Below are 24,006 nucleotides of genomic sequence, written 5' to 3' on the forward strand. Positions count from 1 at the left end.
CAGCTCGTAACCTGATTGGTTACCTTTTACCGGTCCGGTCTGCAATTTTGTAAGCAAACCTGCTGGCTTTGGAGGGACCTAGCGGGACATATAGGGGACCTAGAGAACTCATTTGTTTTTGTATTGGGGTATTTAATGTACTACTTTCAGAATCCCCGGACAGTTCCAGGCATTATGCTTGAAAAAGAGTTGCAGACTGCAGCTTTAAAGGCAGAGTGAGATAAACTAGGACAGAGTGGATCACAGAGCAGATGTTACAGCTGCAAATGGGACGCAGTAGCATTTTTACTAATTTAAAAAAAAAACACAATATGCCATCTTGAGATGTTACTGCAGAGTCTTCAGCTCATAAGCTGTCGAGTTTCACAGGATTTACTACTGGAAAACCTTCCTCATTTGATTCTTATGTTAGAAGGTGCAGCAAACAGTCACTGTTCATTCTGACATTGTCCTTGGTATGTAGAGGCACAATGCAGATTTGTATTTATAAAAGTACAGCGACTTCTTGTTGAATAACAAGAATTTATGACAAAGCCTTGGACTGATTGTAAATCATATCCATGTCAAAAGTAAGGTCAATCAGTCCGTCTTCAAATGAAAAAAAAAAACTGTTTAAGTACAAACTTGATAAGAAGTTGTTATTTGTGAATTTATTGGTCAATTCCCTCACATTTGAAAGAAGCAGTGGTGTTTAGTTCATTTATTCATTTGATCAAATTCAATTCAATTTATTTATTTTCATTTTTCATTTTGCCAAGCTTTTTTTTTCTTTCTGTGTTCACAATCAAATCAACATTCTCTACCACATTCACTGCAGTGTACTGAGAGCCCATCGTTTTCAAAAGGTCGACGATTACTTTGTTCAAGCAGAAAAAGCACTGAATACATGAGGAAAACATAACTGCGGTTTAACTTCCTGGTTATCTGTAACACTAACCAACACACTCTACGAAAGTCCAGTTGGGATTTTTACTGTCAAAGACATCTGCAGAAAAAATACAACAATGTCTCAAATTAACCACGAATGCATTATTCACAAAGAGACTCACCTATTCTGCCGAGCCCTGATGTTTAACTTTGCTAATGTCTGGGGATTTAGGTGAAATTTTCTAAGGTTGTTTAAACATATATATGTGTGTGTGTGTGTGTGTGTGTGTGTGTGTGTGTGTGTGTGTGTGTGTGTGTGTATGTATTAAAAAAATATTGGATTATTTCCTCAGAATCAATAGAAATTTATAGAGATGATACCATAACTTCATTGTGTTGTTATTCTTCAATCTTTTCTTTGTTAAGAATAATATTCAGATTTTCTGTCCTCTCGTCCACCCTAACCTTTGACAGTCTTCCTGTTTATCACACTCTTAGAGGGCTTAAGGAGTGTGTGTCATCCTTTGCAGGTCAGGTTCGGGTCTACAGCTGCCATCTGCCTCCACAGACAGGCAATGACCTTTGCCCATAGCGACGGGTATCGAAAAGATCAAGGAAAAGGTCATCCAAAAGCTTCTGTGAAGGAGAGAAATGCTATGTTTCCTCACCTGACTGGCCTTCAACTGACTGATGCACAAGTGGCTGTCTAGTTGTACTTTTCCACTATAAAATATTATCTTCAACTGTCCTCTGTAGTTAAAGAGCTTATTAGAGAAGCTACATAGAATAGAAAAGCTTTGATTAGGATTGTCACTGTCAATTTTTTGTGTGTGCATTTGACACACACAAAGATAGATGTGAGCTGTAAGTAGAGCATCACTGAGTTTAACAACCACCCATCACACCAATGTGCTACCATTAATCAACCCTGATGGGCTGAGACACAAAAATATCCACAGGCGGTAAAAGCATTCTCACTAGATCACAGGAGCCAATCAGTTCTAGTCCTCCCTGGACAGAGAAGAGCATCAGTCACACTCCCCGCTGTCGCAACTTTCAGGCATCAATTACTTCCAAGTCGAAACTGTCTGTCAGGTGGGAGACACTGCAACCAGTGCAGCGGAAATTAAATAATAAATTATAATCTTCATGGCAAGGGAATTGAGAGTTTCTGCACAAACTTCATACACATAGGCTACACAGCTTCTGTGTCTCGGCTACCCTTGTAAAAGCATGGCGTGGTGGATTAATCTGGGTGATGGACGATTTCAGCAGACCTATGAACAATTTAACGTGATAACCTTCACCCCCGAGAGGGAATAGATCCCCGGTGGAGAAGTGCAGATAAAGAGATGAAGTGAACGGATTGAGAGACAACAACACAATTCCCAGCAGAGAGTTTTTTTTCACAGAGTGTAGTTATGTGGGAATGTGACTGTCAAGAGTAAATCTAGCAGAGATTGGAGCTTCTGGGACTGTCAAGCTCTCTGGTCGCCAAACTGCCTTGAGGGGTGATGGATTGCCTTGCTGCCGCATCTTTAATTTACACAGCAGCTCGTTTTAGCGGAACTTTATTTATTGGCCTCATAGCTACGAGAATATTAGGGGAGAGGAAACAGTTTCCAACCTATAGAACGAGCATATATTTCATTTTTCACATAAATTGAATCAAGGCCCACAAATAAGTCTAATAAATAACATTGTCAAACCACAACAATAAGTATAATAGTGTGTCTCTGCTACGACTAAAATTACAAATTTGACAACAATTCAGGTCATTTACATTAGTTCTGCCCTCTTCAACATTTTATATTAACAATGATTTTTTTTTTTAATGGAGCTGCTGCTCTTGACAATCTAACAAAACACTTTCACTTCAAGCTAAGTAGTCAGAAATAAACCTAGTTTTCTTCAGGAAACACACCTGAATTATTACTACTGTTTTCCTATGTCTCCTCGGTTACCATACCTCACATAGCATCTCAGTAGCAATTTGTTAGTGTACATGTTTGTTCAAATCATTTCGTAAGACAATAATACTGTGTGTCCTGGTGACCATATCGTCATTTCATGCAGAGATAAGAGTTTTTGTTGTTTTCTCTAACAAATCAGATGCTTAAAAAGGATGAAAGTGTATGTCTCTCTGTGACCATTGGAAAAAATCTCTTTCCTTTGCCAGACAAACAAATATTCAGAAATTCAATATTGAAAATCTGATCAGTAAAGAACAGTCTGGTATTTTCTGTCTGGTTAAGATAAAAGTCTTGCTACTACACTGAATGTCGCTGTATCATCAGGCGAGGTCACTCGCAAATTTTGCTTCTGGGCAAATCTCTCCTACTCGTGTGTGCTTAAAACTTTGATCCTCTGGTTCTTGATTGTTGCTGGAAGAAGTTGATCTGAATATACACTTCTTGGTGATCTCTGTACTCTTTGCCTCTGTTTAAAGATTTCAGGAGAAGTATTGGCTGTTAATATTACCGCTCAATTAGAAAGAACAGCAGAATAACAAATATTGATCTCAGGGCAGGATATGGGTGCTAAAACTAAAACCTAAAGCTGCCGACAGGGATTAGCACAGTCTCCATTTTGTGTTGGAGTTTGTGAGTTCTTTCTGTGCTTCTGTGGCTTTTCTTCATATGTTTCAGTTTGCTGTTGCACTCCAGAGACATGCCTGTTGGATTAATCATCTCAGTCAACAAAGGGAATATGAGTGTGCAGTGTGTGCAGTGTGTGTGTGTGTGTGTGTGTGTGTCTCTCTCTCTCTTTATTAGCATTGAGATGGGCTGGATCCCACTGCTTGCCCGCTGGCAACCAGAATATTGACTGCAGACCCCTGTAACCCTAAGCAGGATAAACTGGATTAAACGGATGGATGAATGGATGGATTAGCATTCAGAAACAATTCAGAAAAAACAAACAGTTAATATGATTTTAAATTCATTCTGATTGTGTTGGATCACATCAGTGTGTTCAGATTAAGGTGGTTACATGAGGCATTCTTTTTTTGCTATTATTCAGATTATTAGTGGGGTTAATGTGGGGTCCTCTGCTATTGAACAACTGCAGACAGAACAGAGGAAAGTGCCATGATTATTTTCTGGCCTGGAATTAGCAGATATTTAATATCTTTTTAACAACAAATTTTTTACCCTTTTATCGAACACTTCAAACAAAACCCACCATAAATGATGCTTCAAACAGAAAGACAGTGGCCAAAAATGTTTGTGAAAATTGACCTTGTTGGTTTAGTTGAGGTTTAGAGAGCTGTCTTTTATGCTGCGTCCTTGTGCTGTGTGTACTTGTCTTAAAGACGGATGATATTCCTGCTGTATTGATTTGATTCAGTGATGCTGTGTGGATTTAGACTCAAGCCAAAGGCCGGAGCTCTCTCTGTTAGCAAAAAGATTTTAAAAAGCAAACTGAAAGGTAAAATGGAGAAAGTCTTTTTTTTTTTTTTTTACTAAGGAGAAAGTATAAAAGCATCATCTGTCCTTGACCATGATGTGCTGAATACCTCCTAAAGACCATGAAAAATAAATCCCATCATTCATTGTTACGCTATGTATGCAGAAGGTCATCTGGACCCATAGGAGCAATGTTTTTTATTCACAACTGAGTTTGCAAGATGAAAAAGCATCAAAATACCATGACACAGTGTTTAATCAACATAAAGCAGAGCAAGGCAATATGGTAATGAGGCCTATGAGGGATAATTATTTTAATAAATTCAGATTCATCAATGCAGAACATTTGATAAGTTTAAGAATTAGAATTATATGTTATGACTTTGGCAATCTGCAGTAGTTATTGTGATGTGCTTCCCAGTAATATGTAAGATACCTCTGAGACATCACAAAACACGTATTGAGGACAAAAGTTTTGGATGTGCATTGTTCATATCAACAGTAAGACTTAAAACTTTTGGGGGAAAATATGTAATTTGTTTCCTGCTAAGAGTAAATTGAGATGACTGATATTGAGTAAGTTCCAGCCAGTTCAGGGTTTTTTTTTGTCGTTTTGGAGCCAGAACTGATCATATTGGAAGAAGAAGGTGGACATGGTGATACTTGAACCCTGATTGATATTTGAGGTCTAACATTTAGACATTTAGAGGGACCACCAGCACACTGCTCAGGTGGAGAGACTCTGGCCAGTGATAGTGTAATGACTTCTGGGAAAAGATTTATTGACTTAGTATATCATGAAAAATGTTGATGCTGTTTGAATGGCAGTTTGTTGGAGCCAGCACTAAGCAATCATCAGTGGATTTGTTCTTTGGCACTGCCTCACTGCTTTCAAGTCGACATTCTATGGAAGTGAAGACATCTGTCACTGCTCTTTCCAGTAACAAAGGAAACAAAATTACACAAATACACACACATATATATATATATCTATATATATATATATTAGTGGTGGGCATAGATTAATTTTTTTAATCTAGATTAATCTCACTGAAATCTTGAAATTAATCTAGATTAATCTAGATTAAAATGGCTCATTCAGGGGTCCGACAATCCGCGGCGTTCACGGAAACAGACGTGTAAACTTTGGTTCCTATCCAAACAATAGTCGTTTAATCCTGAGACTGTTGCAATTGCCGTGTCGAGTGCTTCAATACAATAGTGTAGTAACCCCAAGCATACCTTTCTCACTGCAATTAAGTTTTATTTCGGATTTATTTCGGATTTTATTTTAGTTTATTTTCACAGCCGCCTCTGCTATTCCTGCTCTTCTCAGGTGTACCTAATGTAGTTTTACATAATTTGTAAAAGTGATGTATATCTTGCATAAAAAATTGTAAATAACAACATGTTTATTCGTGTTCCTTCCCTCTCTTTCCTCATGTTTTTTTCCGCGGGGGTGCTGCACAGCCGCGGGGCCTTTAAGAATTGAACATTCTAAATGTGACGTCACGAGCTACCAAAGCTACCAAAGCAAATTCTCAAGCGAAGCTTCTCCAGCGAGTCCGCGACCTCTGCTACCAGGTAGCGGAGGTCACAACATTAGGGCAGACCAGTTTATTCACATGCATGGCTCCAGCAGTTTCTCTAGCTTCGCCAACTTCTCATATTCAGCACTTGTTGGGAGGGCCAGATGGTGCTGCTGTTGAGATAGCGTTGTGTGCAGTGCGTCTCTGTTGCGCCACACGCGCAGTATCCTCCCTGCGGCCACCATATTAGGAGCGCTGTCTGTTCCAACAGGGCAGATTTTGTCAACTATCCCCCACAGATAAGCGACCTCCATAAACTGCCTAGCACAGGCTTCTGCAAAGTAGCGTTCTTCTGTTTTAATCACACCTAACGGCAGACAAAGTACATCAGCCCACACCCGAGCTAAAATATCAAGGTAAAAGTCATCACAGTTTGCTTAGGCTACCTATTTTGACCCAGTTCCCAACCCAACTTTGAGAATAGATTAACGGCGATATTTTTTATATCGCCCGATAAGACTCTCAAATTATCGCAGCACGTTAACGCCGATAACGGCCCACCACTAATATATATAGATATATATATATATATAGTTTGACGGAGTCAAGCGAAGTATACCCTGCTCCCTTTCTTCTTTTTCTTTTAATCTAAGCAAATGGGTTTCTCATTCTGCCACAGTGCACAGAAACGAGGGTGCTATTGATTTTCTTGTCTAACTCACGACAGCAAAACAAATCCCCGAATGTCAAGCTCCTCAAGATAAGTAAAACTGGAGCACAAAGTTAAGCTGAATGAATAAAAATTGAAAAAGTGGCAATACAGCTTGATAAATGGGTTTGGTGCTTGGTAGGACAGCAGATAGGATATGTCAGATGTGGCATTACATTAGTGTTCTTGTTATTCCAGCACGTCAGAGGTGTACATCCATCGGTTGTCCTGGACACACACACACACACACAGTTTTGTAGCAGGCTGGTTGCTCCAAGCTTCTTTGAACTCCATGTCTTTTGCCTCCTCATTTAAGTTGGCTCACTCTGATGTTGATATCAGACCATTTGACCAAGCTGACTTTCACAGAAATTTTATACTGCTGATCACTGAAAATGGTTGCCTATGTTGCAGAATGAACTTAAGACAGAAACCTTTCTGCTGTCAGTGTCTGATGGAGACGTAAATGGACATATACAGGCCCCAAACCTGTGCACAGGACTGTCATTGTAAGCTTAAATTAACTACATCTACGGGGACTTCTTTTATAGAGTTACTTTTCCACCATCACCAACAAGAGTGAGCAGTTCCATAAATGCACAAGACTTGACAGAATGTCAAACAGACTGATAGTGGAAACATCTTCAAAGACATGTAACTCTGGGCATCCAGCCATTACAAACTATGTGCCAGGAATCTGGTCATTTATTCCTTTCTTTGATTTGACTAGTGGTGTCAAGTTGAGGTGATTATTCCTTTTTCAAATTAACCAGAGATGGAAAAGGGGCCTTCTGCCAACTAGCCTCTGCGCCCTGTGATTCAAAGTCAACTCTATTTACTTTATTATCTCGAGGATATTTCCTACTCTTCCACAAGGCTTTACTATCAGCCGTTCTTTGTCCAAAATTCTGTTCACCTTTGCACAACGTTGCCTGTTACAATAATCTTTCTCAAAATCCCATTATTGGCACACTAGGGAATGTTCATAAACCACAGTCTTTTCCCCTGTAAAGGTGAGTCCTATTACTTTGAAGTCACATTCTTATAAAGTTTCTATGAATATGATTCAGATAGGGCAAAGATGTCTGATGTCTGGCAGAGGGCTGTAGCCCTGGGTTCACTCAGGAGACCTGAGCAGACAGCTCAACTAAAAGCACACTGTCTCTCTGGAGAGGAGTGGTTGATGTCACTTGCTATAAGACAGGAGCATGCAGTATTTCAGACGTGGTGAACTGTGACAACTTGTTTGGAGCAGCACACTATTAAGATAGAGAGAACAGCACCTCTGTCTGATTAAAATACAATAAAGTACAACATGTAATAACGCCAGCGAGTAGTGGTAAGCAAAAAGCTGGGAGGAAGCATCAGAACTCCAAATTTCAACAATTATGATCTATAATCTCTAAGCTACGGATCAGAAAGACATGAACAGTTTTTAGTTTCACATGGTAGGGACAGCAGATGACAATTGTACTTGCTGTGTGTAATGTGGTCGTTACGTGATGATGGGCAGTGACGTGACAGTGAAACAGATGCCTGGCAAAGAGCTGTTTTGTATACAGTTTTGTATCAATGGAAATATGTGTATATATGTTTGTTCAAAAGCAAAAAGCAATTATCCAAAAGAAGATATTTTGTGAGTGCACAGAAGAAGCCCGAGTGCCAGGAGACGGACTCAAAGTGGTGAACAGAACATTTGCACAGTGCAGCAGTGCATGTGAGAGCAAAAACACAGTTTTAAGGTGCAGCAGAGCATATCTACACGCAAGCAGAGACTTTTCGAGCGTGAGGGCAGAAATTAAAGTGGAAACGGTGGCATGACCTAGTATTTTTTTTCGTCTACAGAAGAAATGTGGCTGACACTAGCTGGGATTATAAGAATTATTTCATGACAAGTTTGTTTGTTTTTTCAATCTTCACACATTTGTGTTTGGTTTGGGATTTGTCCTTGATCTCAACAGAGTTTTTCAGTGTTTGCACACAGCTATGCTTGCATTGTGGTTTATATGACTTTGCGATTGCAGCATTGTTGCCTTAATTCAAAATCTACATGAAAGTCAACAATAATGTTCATGTTTTGGCATGTTCTCGTGCATGTGAGCAGAGTGCTGCAACATCAATATCGATCACCACAGAAAAGTTTTTTAAAAAAGGTCTCTGGATGAGCTTTTCAGACAAACACAGACACACGCTCAAAGTAAGTCTCTGCTCCAGTGCCTGGCACAAATATCAATATTCTTTCAAATGTTTGTCGGCTTTGAAACAGGATGTCACTAACAATTTTCAGTATTTTTGCAAACCAGTTTTTCTCTCTATACTGTTTTGTTCATCTCAAATGTACTGTGAAATTATGTAATGATAATGGCCTCAGTCACGGTTTCTGCCTCACACTCAGGTTATAACTGCTCCTTACATCACACAATTTCCAAAAGCTGCGTTCCCAATTGTGTCTTGCATCGGACCATTAGAAATAGATCCCATGGGGTATTGTTCTGCAAAAAAATGATTGAAATAGGTGGCAAGTGTCTCTTTAACATCAATGCCAGGATGAAGTTGAATGAGTTGGATAAGTTAAATGTTGTTGTTCTTTTTTTTTCTTGTCTTTTAATTGTATTGTATCTTTAGTTTATTTTATTTTCAATTTATATAGTCTTTATTGTTATTTTCCATCAAACTGCTAGGGTCAACAGATGTAAATTAGCCCAGTGGCTAAATATGATATATTTACTAACTTGGCTCACCGAGTGCATTAATGTGCACTGTCCCTTTTTTGATAAATAAATCTAAATCTAACATCTAAAGGTTTTTACAGCAGATATTGCTGTTGATGTAGAAAGAGTATGTGGATACTTTGTCTATTATACATCAAAGTCTGTAGCAGCTGCCACTTCCCTGTCATTCTGTGTTATTTTCTGTGTCTATCACATACGTGTATATCCCTCCTTTGAAATGCAAACTGAGCGACATCAGCTACATCTCTTGTCTTTTTCACACTATTTTATCTGGAACTTGTATCTCCCTTAAAGATGTAAACACTTTCACTATGAACGTTTGCTGATCAGAGTTTAGGTCTTTGAACAGCCTTTCCACATCCTTCCCCTGGGCTTTGATGTATTTCTAGGGAACCGCTTTTATAACATCATGTACCTCCAGCCTGCAGTGAAACACTCCTGTCACCTTGATCACAGACTGTAAAAATAAACTTAGGACACTTGTGACATCCGTCCAAGAAGAACACCTTCAACTCGAACATGAACTCATTCAGTTCTAATTCTGAGGAGAATCGCTCACCAACATCAGCACACGGGGTTTGTGGGCTCCTGAGACTCTCTAATGATGTCAGCAGAAATCAGATGAGACAGCTTGCTGTTCATAGATGTGCGAATGGATTATTGCTGCGGCCAGAGAATTTAAAATTTGGCAATGAGAACAAACAGCAAGAAGAAATACATTTTCTTTGTACTTTTGTCGAGCAAGCATAAACACCGACATAGAGTTGGTAGCCTTTTGGAGCCTCTGTTGGAAGAACTGCAACTTAACGCGGTTACACCATGAATCCAACATTAAACAGTGACGACTGTCACTTTGATTGGATATGTGGTGAAAACTGGAGTTTGTCATATGACTAAACCAAGTTTAAACTTGAATTGATTAAAAAAAAGGTTTAGTTGATAGTAGCACATAAATCCTAGTAAATCTATGAATTGTTATTTTCTATACTTTAGTATTTGGCTTTTGTTACCTTTAGACAGAATCAGATAAACTGCTTCCTCCATTTCCAGGCTTTATGTTAAACTAACCAGCTGCTGGCTGTTGCAGTAGATGCATAAATCCTCCAGTGAAGTTGTCACTGGAGGATGCACTTAACAGTGCAGAAACATGCATTACCTTGTTTCTTGGAAAATACACTCTTTTTTTTCTGTCCGATAAATGAAAGAGTAAAGATGGAGTGAGTATACTGAGAAGAGAAACAGAAACAGAAGTAGAGGAGACAGGACACAGGACAAAGTCAAACATTAAACATTGTATAATGACTAGAATAACTATGAAACCTTGCTTATATCAACACACAGATAGCTGAAGAGACCTTGTTAGAGAGAGCAACCAGACATTTTTCTGAAATGAGCTGCTGTCCCTGCATTTTGCTTAAGGGATCAAGACACTTGCCTCGTCAGCACTCAATTTTGAAGAGCGTGACAACATGCTGTCAGATATTGCTCACTTACTGTCAGTCATTCAGCACCCCTGGCATTCAAAATCTACTGTACATGAATACACACAAGGATCCACAACCTCTTGACTGCCGACGACCTGGAGGTGCTCCTAAAAGTAAATCCTAAACTCGCACAGCAGTGGTGTTAGAGTACCAACTCCTACCTAGTTTAGTTGTTTTTGCTGTTATTTGGTGTGAAACCGAGAAATATTGGAGGAGACAAACACATTAGAGATTTCAGATCAAAATGACACCCAGCATGCACCACATCATTTAGGCAAATCATCCACATTTGAATGTAAATGCAGTGTAGTCTGCATCTGCACAGTCATGTCTGGGGTTTTCTGAGCAGTCAGAGTCTGGTCATCAGTAAACTGCATATTCCTGCTCCACTTGAATGTCAAAAGCAGTGTAATCAACCACCTTGACCCAATGGCTCATAAACACAATATCATAAATTGCATTGATCGCGGGCAACATAAACTTAGATAGTCGTATAAAGTTGGTGTCTCTGGTAAATGTTTGGCATTACAGGCTCTGCATTAAACAGCAGCTGATTGCTGTTACTAGTTTTTCCCTGTGGTATCATCATCTCATCAAAAATTGAAAACACAATAAATGTTAACCTCTTAGACAGATCAACGCTGTGAGGTGATGCTTTGTGATACTTTTCCCCTGCAGAGTCCTCCCTTGCCACTCATCAACGCGTCCTACTGGCATGTGATGGTACTGTAAGAAACTGAGCGTTCAGTCACTTTAAATTCAGAGACAAACTCACCTTTATGATCTTGTGCAGCTTGTTCTCACTGTTACTGACCGTTTCTTGCACTTTAAGCCATGCAGGGACGGCTGTTGATGAACTGTCTTTACCACCCAAAATACCAGGTATTGATCATTATGATGATCAGACTTCAGAAATATTGAGCAGATATATGTGGCACATCACTTACTAATTTTCAAGTTTCTACAAACAATTCCACAAAACAATAGAAAACAAGAAGACCTAGTAGGTGAAAGCAGGCTTTAGAAACAACACATCTGTATGAATCAGCAACAATTACCCATCACTGATCATTTCTTTGAATCAAGCATACAAAATAAAGAAAAAAACACTTGCATTAAATAAAGAGCTGAAATCTGATGATGGACTGTAAATCAAAATATCTTATGAAGTTATTCATGGTCAGATTGACATGAACATCATCTACAGTCTTAGATTTTCTAAAACTGAAATATGAAATATTCCATAATGTTTTTTAAATTTACAGATGTTTATTTTGTTTGTTTTATTGATTTTTTTTTTTTCAGAAGAATGTCCCTGTGTGTGATAGTTGACAATGAGGAGAAATGTGGTAAACGTGAGACACAATTCACAGCTGAATAGAAACCTCTCCATACAAAGCACAGTCTGGTACAGCACCCACATAAAAGATAGATGAAAACTTCATTATACTGAGTTAATTTTAGGTCTATTGTATGTGGGAAAGCTTTTCTGCTTCATACAGATAAATGTCCCTACTTGAAAACCAGACCCTGAACTGATGGCTTGACACCAAAGCCTGACTTTCACTGCTGATGTCTTTGGACAGATGAAAGGTTTTTCTCCAACAAAAGACAATTGTAGTTGTATTTTACTGTGACATCATCTATGTTTGCCTCACTAACCAGAGGTTTTGTGATGAGTAGATTCACTTTCATTGACTTCAAATGTCTTCTGATGTCTCTTTCACTGTATTACAACACTACAGTTCAAACTCCTGTGCTTTCTGACTCAATTGTCACGATAACATCAGAAATGTACAACAATTCTCAGCAGTTCATAGTATCAGCAAGGTGAGGATATGTTAAAAAAAACAACAAAGCACACTCAGGATTCTTCAACTGACTCAACCCCATACAAAACTGTGATTACAACTGATGCACGTGTTAATACATTGTGAGCTATGTGAAACATCTGCTTTTTTTTAGGATGAGGTAAACTATTTTTTTGCTGTGTTTTATTTGTTTTGTTCCTTTGGACAGTTTGCACATCACAAATAAATATATACAATGCCTTGATGAAGTGACGCGGAGAAAAACAGTGAGGGTGATGGAAGGGATGAAAAAGCCAGAACATAGTGTGTAGAATCCGCACACATACACCAGAGAGGTGCACTAAAAAAAGATGAAAACAGAGGTCATTGTCTTTGGAGCCAAGGAGGAATGGTTAAAAATCAAACCAGAAATCTGGGTGCGATTCTGGAGTCAGAGCTGAACTTCAACAGCCATATCAAGTCAGTTATGAAGTCAGCCTACAATCACCTGAGGAATATTTCAAGGATTAAAAGACTAATTCGATTAATGTGATGAGTGATTTAGAAAAGCTGCTCCATGCAAATATCTATAGTTGACTTGATTATTGTAACAGTGTATTTACAGTTCTGCCTAAAAGATCGATGAGACAGCTGCAACTCGAGCAGGCTGCTGCTCGAGTCCTAACTAAGACCGGAGAAGTTGATCATATCAGTCCATTCTATCTTATCAATCAAAGTGTTGATTTTAAAATACTACTTGTTGGTCTTTGGAGCTGTAAATTGTTTGGGTCCAAAGTACATCTCAGACCTTCTGGTACGTTGTGAACCCTCAGAGCTGGTGTTTGTTTCCTGTACACTGTGTTTCCTCTTCATAGACAGATTACAATGATGTTCGCAAACATCTTCAAGGTTATTTAGATTATTATGGTTGTTTAAGCCTATTTAACTGTCAATATGCAACAAAAGCCACATTTTAACCAAAAATACCCAATACTTTTAAGTCCTTGGGACTTTTCACAAGGAACGTAGGTTCCTGCAGACAGAGACTTTCTGCATTTTGACTGCAGTCTAAAGTCCAGCCAAGATTAAACAAAGTTAATGGGCTGAAGTGAGAAGGGAAACTTTTATCATCAGTGCTGTGCTGCAGGACTACAATATATATAATAATAATATATATAATACAGTACATGGTCACAATGAAGTTACAGTAGAAAGGAGGAGATGCACTTCCATGACATTCACTCTGAATCGGGCAATGTTGCACCCACCTACAGGGTTTTGTTGAAGTGTGGGTGTATTCATTTGTGTTACTGTTTTATTTTCTTGATTCAGCGCTTTGTTCTTGTGATTTTTGTCTCTGCTCATTCTTTCTTAAACTTACTTGATCTGTTTCGTGGCCGGCAGTTCACATAACAGCCACGCATAATATTATCATCTGCGGTCTAAAACTGACACAGTGAAACACTAAATTACACATCAAGGGCACATTCATCAAACACTCTTTCTTAAATTGATTTACATTTAAGGTCTAGCCGACAAATTTAGAAGAATGTGTCATCAAATAAAGTCTTAGAGTGCGAACCAGGACTCAAGTCTTCCCTAAATACATTTTATTTTGACGGCAAAAATTCTATCAGGGAAAACAACAAACATACAAACAAAAAAAAGTGCATTTGTTGATGGAAATTCAGACAACAAAGCTCTCCTTGACTCCATGCTTGTTGAGACCCTCCTTAGATCCACACATCTGCAGCGCCCACTGAATAAGTCAAACCAGGATATGTTGTTGATTGTTCACCCGGGATCCTATTGTGCTGTTGAGGTTTTGTCTGTGTCATCCACTTAGGTGACGATAATTGGGGCCCTGACACTTTTCTCTGACTCTACTGTGGAGAAGCTCATTCTGCTTCTCTGTGGGCGCTCTTCAAGATTTCCTTTAATGAGCCTCCAAAGCCATGGGGTTTTTACTGCTTCCGCGTCATCTTCACTGTCAGCGCACTGCATTGTTTTTGATGTTCCCCTGCTTTACTTCAACACTTTATTCAGCAACATTTCTACAAAGCCAAATTATACATAAAAATAGTTGTTGTTTTTTTTTTAAAACACTATAAAGCAGATTTTTCATTTCCATCTATTGTGAGTAGAATGATCTGAACCCTGAACAGATAGCAAGGGGCAGATTTGGTAGAGTTGCAGAGGCAACAGCATATTTTTACTGCAGCCTCTGATGTAAGAATATAAACACCCACCTTCTTTGCTCTGGCCTTCACCTCTGTCTGTGTGTGTTTGTGTGCAAAGAAAACGACAAGCAGGGAGACAGAAACAGTGTGCTGGGATGTGTCTGGCTCTGTGCCATCCACCTTTCACATGCTTTTTTTTTATGGACTCCGGGGAGCTTTTTAAAAACAGCTAGCAAGCAATTTCACTAAATCATATTATTTATGACCCTTTTAATTTTGAATGTCAGTCAAGGCTATCTGAGCCTCTGGCAGAAGATTGTAATTTTCTTTAGCATGCCACCAAAATTGGATGCAACTTCAAACTACTAAAAACTATCCACTAGTACTTTAGAGATGATCCTGAGAATCTATCAGTGCTCAGATTGAATTGAAACGTATGGGAAGGCTACAGCAGGCAGCATTGTTTTACTATCAAGAATCTTTATTTGTCCCATGCAGCTGCACACGTACACCAGCAGTGAAATGTATACTGCAACACGCTCAGCTGTGCAAAGCGGAGAAATAAGAATAAGAATAAAATAAATTAGTGAAAAGAATTTAGGATCAATTAAAATATGAATAAATAAAAATAGAATAGAAATACACAAGTCATCAGAATCAGTGATTGCAGATTTTGTGGAATGTAGACAGACAAAAATAAAAATACAAAAATACAAATACTGGAAAAATTGGAGGCATGTAGTTCTCCTACAGGTGGACCTTCACATGTAATTGCTTTCGTGCTGTATTGTCTGGTTTGTAGTCTGGTAGATGATTGACAGTTTTGATTTAACCTCCATATAACCTTTGAGTGTGTGCCTCTTTTAAGTGCAATGGCAGAGATGAGTTTTTTTTTTTTTCTTGTGACCTTCATTTTTCCAATCAGGTTCGTGGATGTGAACCAGCTGCCTTATGGTTGGGAGGTCATTCACTTTAAACCTTCAAGTGGCAACCTTGCAGAAAGCCTGAGATACAGTGGATTGAAACTTGGTTGAGCAAACCCACCCGCCGGTGCAATTCCCCTGTCAGACATCAGCTCAAAGAAATGGTTTATGTGAGCTTGTGAGCTTCAAGTTCTCTTCAACCTCCCTGCTACTTTCTCTTTAGCTCACTGGGAACACTCCATTGGCTGCTTTCTAGATTAATTCAATTCCCATATGAGAGCTCATGGACATTAATCTTTGTAGCTACAATATACACACTAAAATAACCAAAGCTTTGTGTTTGCTATTCATAGAGGTCGTTGTGTATGATATGAGATCCGTCTCTGAGGATAATGAGTTTAGCTGACTGTGCTAATGATCTGCTGTGTTTATGGATAATTTGTTTTGGCTCTTCTGGCAGATTTAAAAGGGATCAGGATACATTTGTTATTGTTTCACAAATACGTGCGGCATTTCCCAGTAACTGGGTCAAATCTACTGTACATCATCAGCTCTCCGAACTGAAAGAAAAGGTGAGAGCACCCTGAGGCTACAATACCACAACTAGATATGATCCATGATGAAAACTGAAATAAAAATGAAACAATAGTCTATAATCATTAATACTCATCAGTGATATGAAACTCTATGTTTTGCTCAGACCTTTCAGGCTACTTCAATTTAATTATAAAATCGTGTGTGTTCACCTTGAAAACACAGCTTTTTGGAATCATGACACTGACTCTTTCTCCTATGGGCAAAGACCTGAAGCTTTTCAATCAGCACAAAATAATATACGTAGCTACAGAAGCATATCAGGATTGGATCCATACGCAGGTGATACTTTCCACTCTGTTTGGTCCGGGAGAACACTGAAAGTTAGAATATAAGACTGTTTTAAGCTTATCATAATGTTTTCTGTTGTACACTGTGTCCATTGGTTCCCACAAATCTCACTCATTTGATGGTGTTTGTGGCATTTCGAGACAAAATGAAATTGTGAGAGGGCATAACAGTCATCTGAATGCAGCATTTGCTTTTGCAAGTTTTTTAAATGTTTTTGTTCGAAGACTCTGAGCCGTGTGTTGGCAATTGAGACAGAATGAAAGCTTTCTTAGATTATGTTCACATCACCAGGCTGGAGTAGCTCATATTTGCGTTGATGTGACTCGTATTTTTCAGGGCTGTGTGGACACAGAAAACTGATTATCAAATAAATTCCAAGTCTGATTTAGTTACCTCAGTATGTGCTCCTGGATTGGATGTATATCTGATACATGGCAATGCAACATGAGTGAGGACTCTCGTACTTGGTTCCATTTAGGTTTTTTCTCATAAGCGTGCACTGATTATTGTCGTCATAAATCTGCAGCACTACTACAACACTGCAAGCAACTGCTGTAACTTTTCTTGCCCGTCTCAAACTTTTCCGATGCAGCTAGACAAACATTGCTATTCTTTAGAGCTGAAAAGTAAATTTGCTGCCAAAGCTTCCATTTTTGAAGAATTTGTGTGTCTCAACCTTATCTCTAGAGTGGTCTCACAAATATGTTTTCTCTTGTCGTTGTTGACACAAATGACACGTGCAAAATGGTATCCAGTGCATATATATGTCGTTTCAGTGAGCAGTCAGCTGCAAGTTGTGAACCATCAAATGTGATGTGTATTTAATGGGAATTGAAATAATGTGACTGGCGGTGTGAACGTAGCCAGTCAAATGTTTGGACTTAGTCTGTTATTCTTGGATTTTCATAGTTCTTAGGTTGAAACTGTTCTAAATGCCCAATATTTGCTTCACATTTCTGCTCCAGTAAATTGCATCCTTGGTATTATCCTGTAGGTATGTTACATTGTGCTACAAAGAGCATTGCACCATTATGTTCTGTGTTTGCCACCAGGTACTCCAAAAGGTCCACAATTCCCCTTGGACACAATCTTAGCAAGAAATATGAGCACTTTCATACCTCCTGTCAACAGTAGTGGATAGGGTTCCCTTTTTGTAAAGGTCTCGTTTGATCAAAACATTTCATTTTCTTTCATGTAATTGGTCACCATGGGGCTATTTTAGTACAGAGTAGATTAGCATACAGGGAAAAAAGAAAATTCTGATATAAAACATTTTATTTTCTAACAGCAAATAGTTGTTTTGTTTGATTTTTTGTTTGTTTGTTTTTTTCTGTACAGACAGCAACATTTCCATTTGGAAGTTTCTCTAAACAAAAACATCATCACAATTATAATATTTGATGTTTAATCTGTTTCAACAACTTTAGCATACTCTCCAGTGTTCTCACAAATATTTTGATTTTGATTATGCACACAATATCTAGATATGTTAAATAAGTTAATATATCGTACATTATATTTATCATGATATTAGACAACTGTCACTTGGAGTTCACAGTGCTGCAAAATGTTAGTTAAAATAGTTGAAGGAGAGATGGTGTTGAGTCCGTAAAAGTCACGTGTGGATCACAGCTGATGTGAGAGGTAACATCTGGAACTCTGTCTCCTTGCATCCTCATTGACCTTACAGAACATGGTGACCCCTTCTTCCTCCTCACCCATATGGGATCATTTGGGATTAGTAAAAACATGTTGTGTTCATGGTTAAAAATAACAGCAAAGCTGAAGTTTGTGTTGGATCACTTTGCTTTCACTATTGCTTTCTTTCTCCTCCATCTCTGTCATTGCTCTCTACTTTTGTCCTCTCTCTTCCAGCCCCTCTCCATCCCGCTTCATGTTTATATGTCGGTCTGAACTTACAAGGTCATACATGAACCTACATGTTTGTCTGAAATTCTCCTCCATCATGTCATGACCTGCTGAGCTGAGCACTAAATCAGTTCTGTCGGCCAGCCAACTAATGGGGGCCAAGGTTGGGGAACTTTGGCTTTGTTTTTTCAGTAGTATTGAAGAGCAGAAAATGCTCCTTTGCAATCTATGTTGTTTTCTTTCTCTTTCTTGCAGTCTCAGCAAAAGTGCATTGTGATCTTTGCCTTGGTGTGCTGCTTTGCTGTGCTGGTGGCGTTGATTTTCTCAGCTGTGGATATCTGGGGTGACGACGCGGATGGGATCACCGAGGAGAACTGTAGCAAGAACTGCAGGTGAGAACGGCAGCATCACAAACTCAATTAGTGTCAGAAGTTTCCAAACCTTCTTTTCTTGAGATATGTTATCACAAATAACTGCCATAGAATCAGTTGTTTGAAAAAATGTGTTTTCATTACTTGAATGTTTCGAAAGAAGCATGAAATAAAACCAAAATAAGTGTTTGAGCAAAACAAACATAATTTTGTGTAATAGAAGAACATTTCTCCATTTATTCCTCTTTATTCCTTTATTGTAGCAACCGCTTCAAGATTTTCTCTGTACTTCTTTGGCAATCCTGAGAACCATTCATACAGGATTTTAATAATACTATTAGTAGAGATGCACAAATTCCAATTTTCTTGTTTTGATTTTCTTTCTTTCTATGAACTGTTATTAACAGCCTCCAAAGAAACACCTTTTTAACAAACTTAATGTACAAGAAAAAAATCGGACTATTGCCCATTTTAATCATTCATTAATTCATTCTTTAAATAAATAGTGCTTTTCAAACTTTGATACTTGGATCTTCCACCAGTCATTAGCTGCTGTCTTATTTCAATTCAACATTTGAGACATACGGAGCCCGGTGGAGATCAAACAATATCTTTTTCAGGGGGTTTCAAGAAAGCGTTCTCTCACTTTTCAAAGTGTGCCCTCGCTTTATTAAATCGTGCGCTCGTCTAAATAAAGCGTGCGCGCGTATACATAAACCGTGCGCTCGTCTTACTAAAACCGTGCGCTCACTGCCCCTCAGTCGTGCCCACATTATATACCTTGTGAGCACAATAAACAAAAGTGTGCCCACGATCTGTAAGACGTGCCCACGACATTCTGTATGGCAACAATAAATCCAAATTGCTTGAAACGTTCGCACGTTGTATTAATTGTGGCCACGAAATCTGTTACCATTACAGTGTGAGCATCTCACCTTTTTAATCTATTTGGAAGTTGCTTGGAATGGAACAGTAAGTGCATTGTGCTATGGCGAATGTATGCCTAAGCAAGTATTATGGGACGAACAGTGTCCCTTAAAGCTATGGTAGGTAATCCTAGAGAGCTAGCAAGAGAGCTAGCAAGATTCGAAAGTGTCCACTCCTCTAAGCTCCACCCCCCCCTCCCCATTCCGTCAGTGCTTCATCCAAAGCCGGTGGAACCGCATGCGCACATGGAGCAGGGAGCCGGCAGAGGGGGGCGCAGGCAGAAAGCAGAGGCATCTGATTGGTTTTTTGTAGGCGACCAATCCGAGATCAGCGGGACGCTGATCTCGGATTGGTCAGCTTTTTCTCAGTCCTGCAGCTGCCACAGAGGTCTGATTATTTTCGTCCCTTTTTCTAAATACATCTTGTATAGATTTCTCTCAGGATAGACGGACCATTTCACCCAGTATTACAAAATGTGTTTCTGAACAGGATTACCTACCATGTCTTTAATGTAATGTATAATTCAATCAAGTGCTTGGTCTGGACTGTTTGTCAACTGTAACCCTCGTTCTTGCATTATGCCTGTGCAAAAATCAAATACATCGATGTCGCATGGTATGGAGTCGAGGAAGGTGCATTTCCACTTGCAGACGGTCAGATTGGCTTCATCGAGAGGAAAGAGATGATCTTCAGCCCCCCACAGATGCGGAGCCAGGTGCATTATATCCGGTATTCCAGCCGGAACACCTGGGTTTCTGGACGGACGGATGCGATGTGCATTCCATGTGTCTTGGATGCTGTTCAATTCATCCTGGGAAAAAAATTAACGAATGCAAATAAATATTTTAGGATTTTCATTTGGCTACAGCCCTGACTTGGGCGCCTTACAAGGCAGCCTTGAGAACAGGTGAGGGTGTGTGAAGTACTTTGAGTCAACTAGGCTCATGAGGATGCCATGACTGGACGCCAAGGTTGAAAGAATATTCTTGTATTCCATACCTAGCCCATGGTAAACCCTGATTAAGTCCATTTCAAAATGGTGAAGAATCATATCCTGCTGGTAAATTTGGCTCATGATGTTATGAGAGTGTGGAATCGTGGCCACGCTTTGCTTACTTGTGCTAATTTTAATTAGGCTATACATTTCTTAAATAACGTTAACACGTTTTGTGAATCATGACCACGCTTTAGTAAATTGTGGTCACGAGGTATATAACTTTGTTACTACAACGAGAGCAAGAAACTACTAAATCGAGCGCACGATTTAGGTAAACGTGCGCACGTTGTATTTCAACGAGAGCACGTTTTGGTTAAATGAGCGCGCACTTTACAAAGTGAAGACACGTTTCAGTAAATTGTGCTCACGAGGGATATAACGTGAGTACGACTGTATTACAGCGAGTACACGACATTAGTAATTCGAGCGCACGATTTAGGTAAACGTGCGCTTGCTATATTTTAAGGAGAGCACGGTTTGGTTAAATGAGAGCGCGCTTTTTAAAACGGGTGCACGCTTTCTCGACACCCCAATATATTTCACCTTAAGACTCAAGGGGCTCCGTAGAGACAAACGAAGAGGAGGAGAAAAAATACTAACTACAGTGATTTGGCTCGTGTTGACAGCATAGAGGTGACAGCTAATACAGTATTCCCAGGTAAGTAAGTGAGTAAGTAAAGGGAAAAGTTTTAGGTTAGTTACTGTAAGTGTAATAAAGCTCCTGTGCTTCCCCTCTCTCTCGTTCTCTGTCCCATTTCCTGTCAAGAAACTTTCCGATAAAGGCCACTCGTGCCAAAAAAAATCCTTTTCAGCAGTTTCAGCTGCCCCTGTTCTCCTCCGTAGTGTTTCTCACAGCCACAGAACAGTTGTTAAAGTAATATCTAATGGTTTGGGGAAAGAAATCTAATGATTGGTGTTATGCCTGTCTTGGTGTATAGCCGATCTTGCATGCATAGTAAATATGTGTCTACTATGGCTCTCCTTTCATGTTGTGTGAATGAATTAATGTATTAATTCATTCTGTATTAATCATGTGGAACATTCGCACAACAGTAACTTCACCCTGAATGACAGAAGGCTGTCACTTAAATTCAGCTCCCATCTCCAACAGAGAACTCCTCTCACATTCCAAGGGAGGCAGGGGACGTTTAGTACGAATTGGCTGTGTTCTTGGCCCCCACCAGGTGTTTGGTGCTTGTGGTTGAAAACCCCCTGAGAGCCTGGTTAGCTTGTGTGACGCCGGAGGCAGCTGACAGATACCAAGAAACAAAATGTGGGTCGTGCAGTTTCCAAGGCAAAAACTTGTAAGTGGGAGGAGGAGTTTGGTGAGGCTCTGGCAAATCATCAGATGCCTCAGAGCGGGGGAAGCGATGGTGTTTACAGTGGGGATGGGGTGCTGCTGACCATGACAGGGGATGTAGTCCAGCTGTAGAAAGAATACGTCTCAACCCGACTGATATGACTTCTGCAGTGGAAGCATAGGCAGGGGAGTTTGAAATCTATGCTGAGGTGCTAGAGAGAAGAGTCTGGTAGATAAACAGATAGTACAGGTGCATCCGATGGCCAGAGGGTTTCTAGTTCAGTCGGCTTAGGTTTGTTTCTTTCCTTTTTGGAGATTTTGTAGTCCTATTAGCTTTATCGAGCTGAGACCACCAGCAGACACTGGGGTGGTTGGCAGCTGAGTGCGATAGAGCTGAAATAAGAATTAGCGCCTCCAAGTCCAAGGTCATGATCCTCAGTTGGAAAAGGGTGAATTTCCCACTCCAGGTTTGCCCCCTCTGGGGCAGAGTCTGCAGTGATGTGGATGTTGTACCTGTCTGTTGTGGTGAAGAGAGAGCTGAATAATAAGGAGAAGGTGTTGATTTAGCAGTGAGTCTTCGTTCCAGCCCTCGACTATGGTCATGAGCTGAGGGTGGTGACTGAAAAAGAGAGATTGCAAATGCAAGTTTCACGAGCTCCTCAACTTTAGGGATAGGGTTAGGAGGCAGGGTCTCAGAGTAGAATCACTCCTCATCCACATAAAAAATGCCAGTAGAGGTGGTTCTGGTCAGGATTCCTTCTGGATGCCACCCAGGGGAGGTGCTTCGGACACGTCTCACCTGGAGAACGTCCAGAACCCATGGAGAGATTATAACACTTGGCTGGCATGGGAACAACTTGGTGTCCCCTCGGAAGAGTTGGAGGACTTGGCTTGGGACAGGGAGGTCTAAGGATAAACTAAAAATAAAACATGAAAAAGAGCAGATGCTGCTGCTTTTTTACTGTCTCAGTTTTTATGTTTCTACAAATCTTGTCACACAGTTCGCTGTACTGTATAGATCTTAGCTTTGTCCTGGATGCAATTTGAACCTAAGTTTGTCAGCCATTGTAACAGCTACCAGTGTTAACTATCATCTCAGTACTGAACTTTATAGAGATATAACTCTCTAGTTAATTAAAAGATTACAGGTACAGCTACACCAATAAAAAATAATGGATCTGCGTTCCTTTGTCCTAAAATGATAACCATGCTATTCTGAAAGTTTCTTTAAACCACACTTTGGCAAGATTCTACAGTCTATGCAAAATTCTAAGAATGAAAGTCCCAAGAAGGAAAAATCGAAAAACCACTGCAGTATGTCCTTGTGGTCCAGAGTGAAAGTAACGTATCAGCAGGCGTTGAGCTGATACAGCAATACCTTTCTCCTTCCCTACCCTTCTTACTGGTTCTCCACCATTAGACTCTTATCGTTGATTTAACATTCAGCCTTGGATTACTTCCCCCTCTCTCCTTATATGTCTGTGTCCTTATACTCTTTCCCTCATCTTCCTGAAATTAGCCATTATCATCCTTTCAGAGAACTTCACCAGGCGTTCCTCACTTTCTTAAGGCTGAAAGAGTAATCCTGACTTTTAAAGCTGAATGGGACTCCTCCTCTGAGGGGAGTCTGAAGCTGAGTGATGAATATGAGGCCGGGGAGGGTGAGCCAGATGGTGGAAGAGGAAGATGATGAATAGATTCATCTGCTGTTACTGGCTCTCTGTTTGGGATGACAGGAGTTTTTACAGTTAAAGTGTTAAATCCAAACCAATTTCAGAATTGTTTGCTATCAGATTTCCATATAAAGACCGTTGTTGGCATTTATAGTGATGAAATTAGTTTGGTGGTGTGGTGGTTAGCACCGTCACCTCACAGCAAGAGGGTTCCAGGTTCAACTCCCAGCTGGGGCCATTCTGTGTGGAGTTTGCATGTTCTCTTGTGTATACGTCGGTTCTCTACTCTGGCTTCCTCCCACTGTCCAAAAACATACATTGATTGATGTTTGGATAATTATTGCAATTTTGCTCGAAGCTTGT

At 39.7% G+C, this 24,006-nt stretch overlaps 1 protein-coding gene across 1 annotated transcript in view; it reads left to right on the forward strand.

The window, feature by feature from the left end:
* The window catches only part of LOC142396550 (inactive phospholipase D5-like), a 58,819-nt gene that overhangs the window by 15,516 nt on the left and 19,297 nt on the right, over window positions 1-24,006 (forward strand). The window contains exon 2 of the mRNA XM_075479428.1: window positions 18,631-18,767. Coding sequence (XP_075335543.1) covers window positions 18,631-18,767 — 137 coding nt within the window. The remainder of the gene's footprint in view (window positions 1-18,630; window positions 18,768-24,006) is intronic.

The sequence above is a fragment of the Odontesthes bonariensis genome, chromosome 2, assembly GCF_027942865.1.
Source record: "Odontesthes bonariensis isolate fOdoBon6 chromosome 2, fOdoBon6.hap1, whole genome shotgun sequence".
In the NCBI taxonomy this organism is placed as follows: Eukaryota; Metazoa; Chordata; class Actinopteri; order Atheriniformes; family Atherinopsidae; genus Odontesthes; species Odontesthes bonariensis.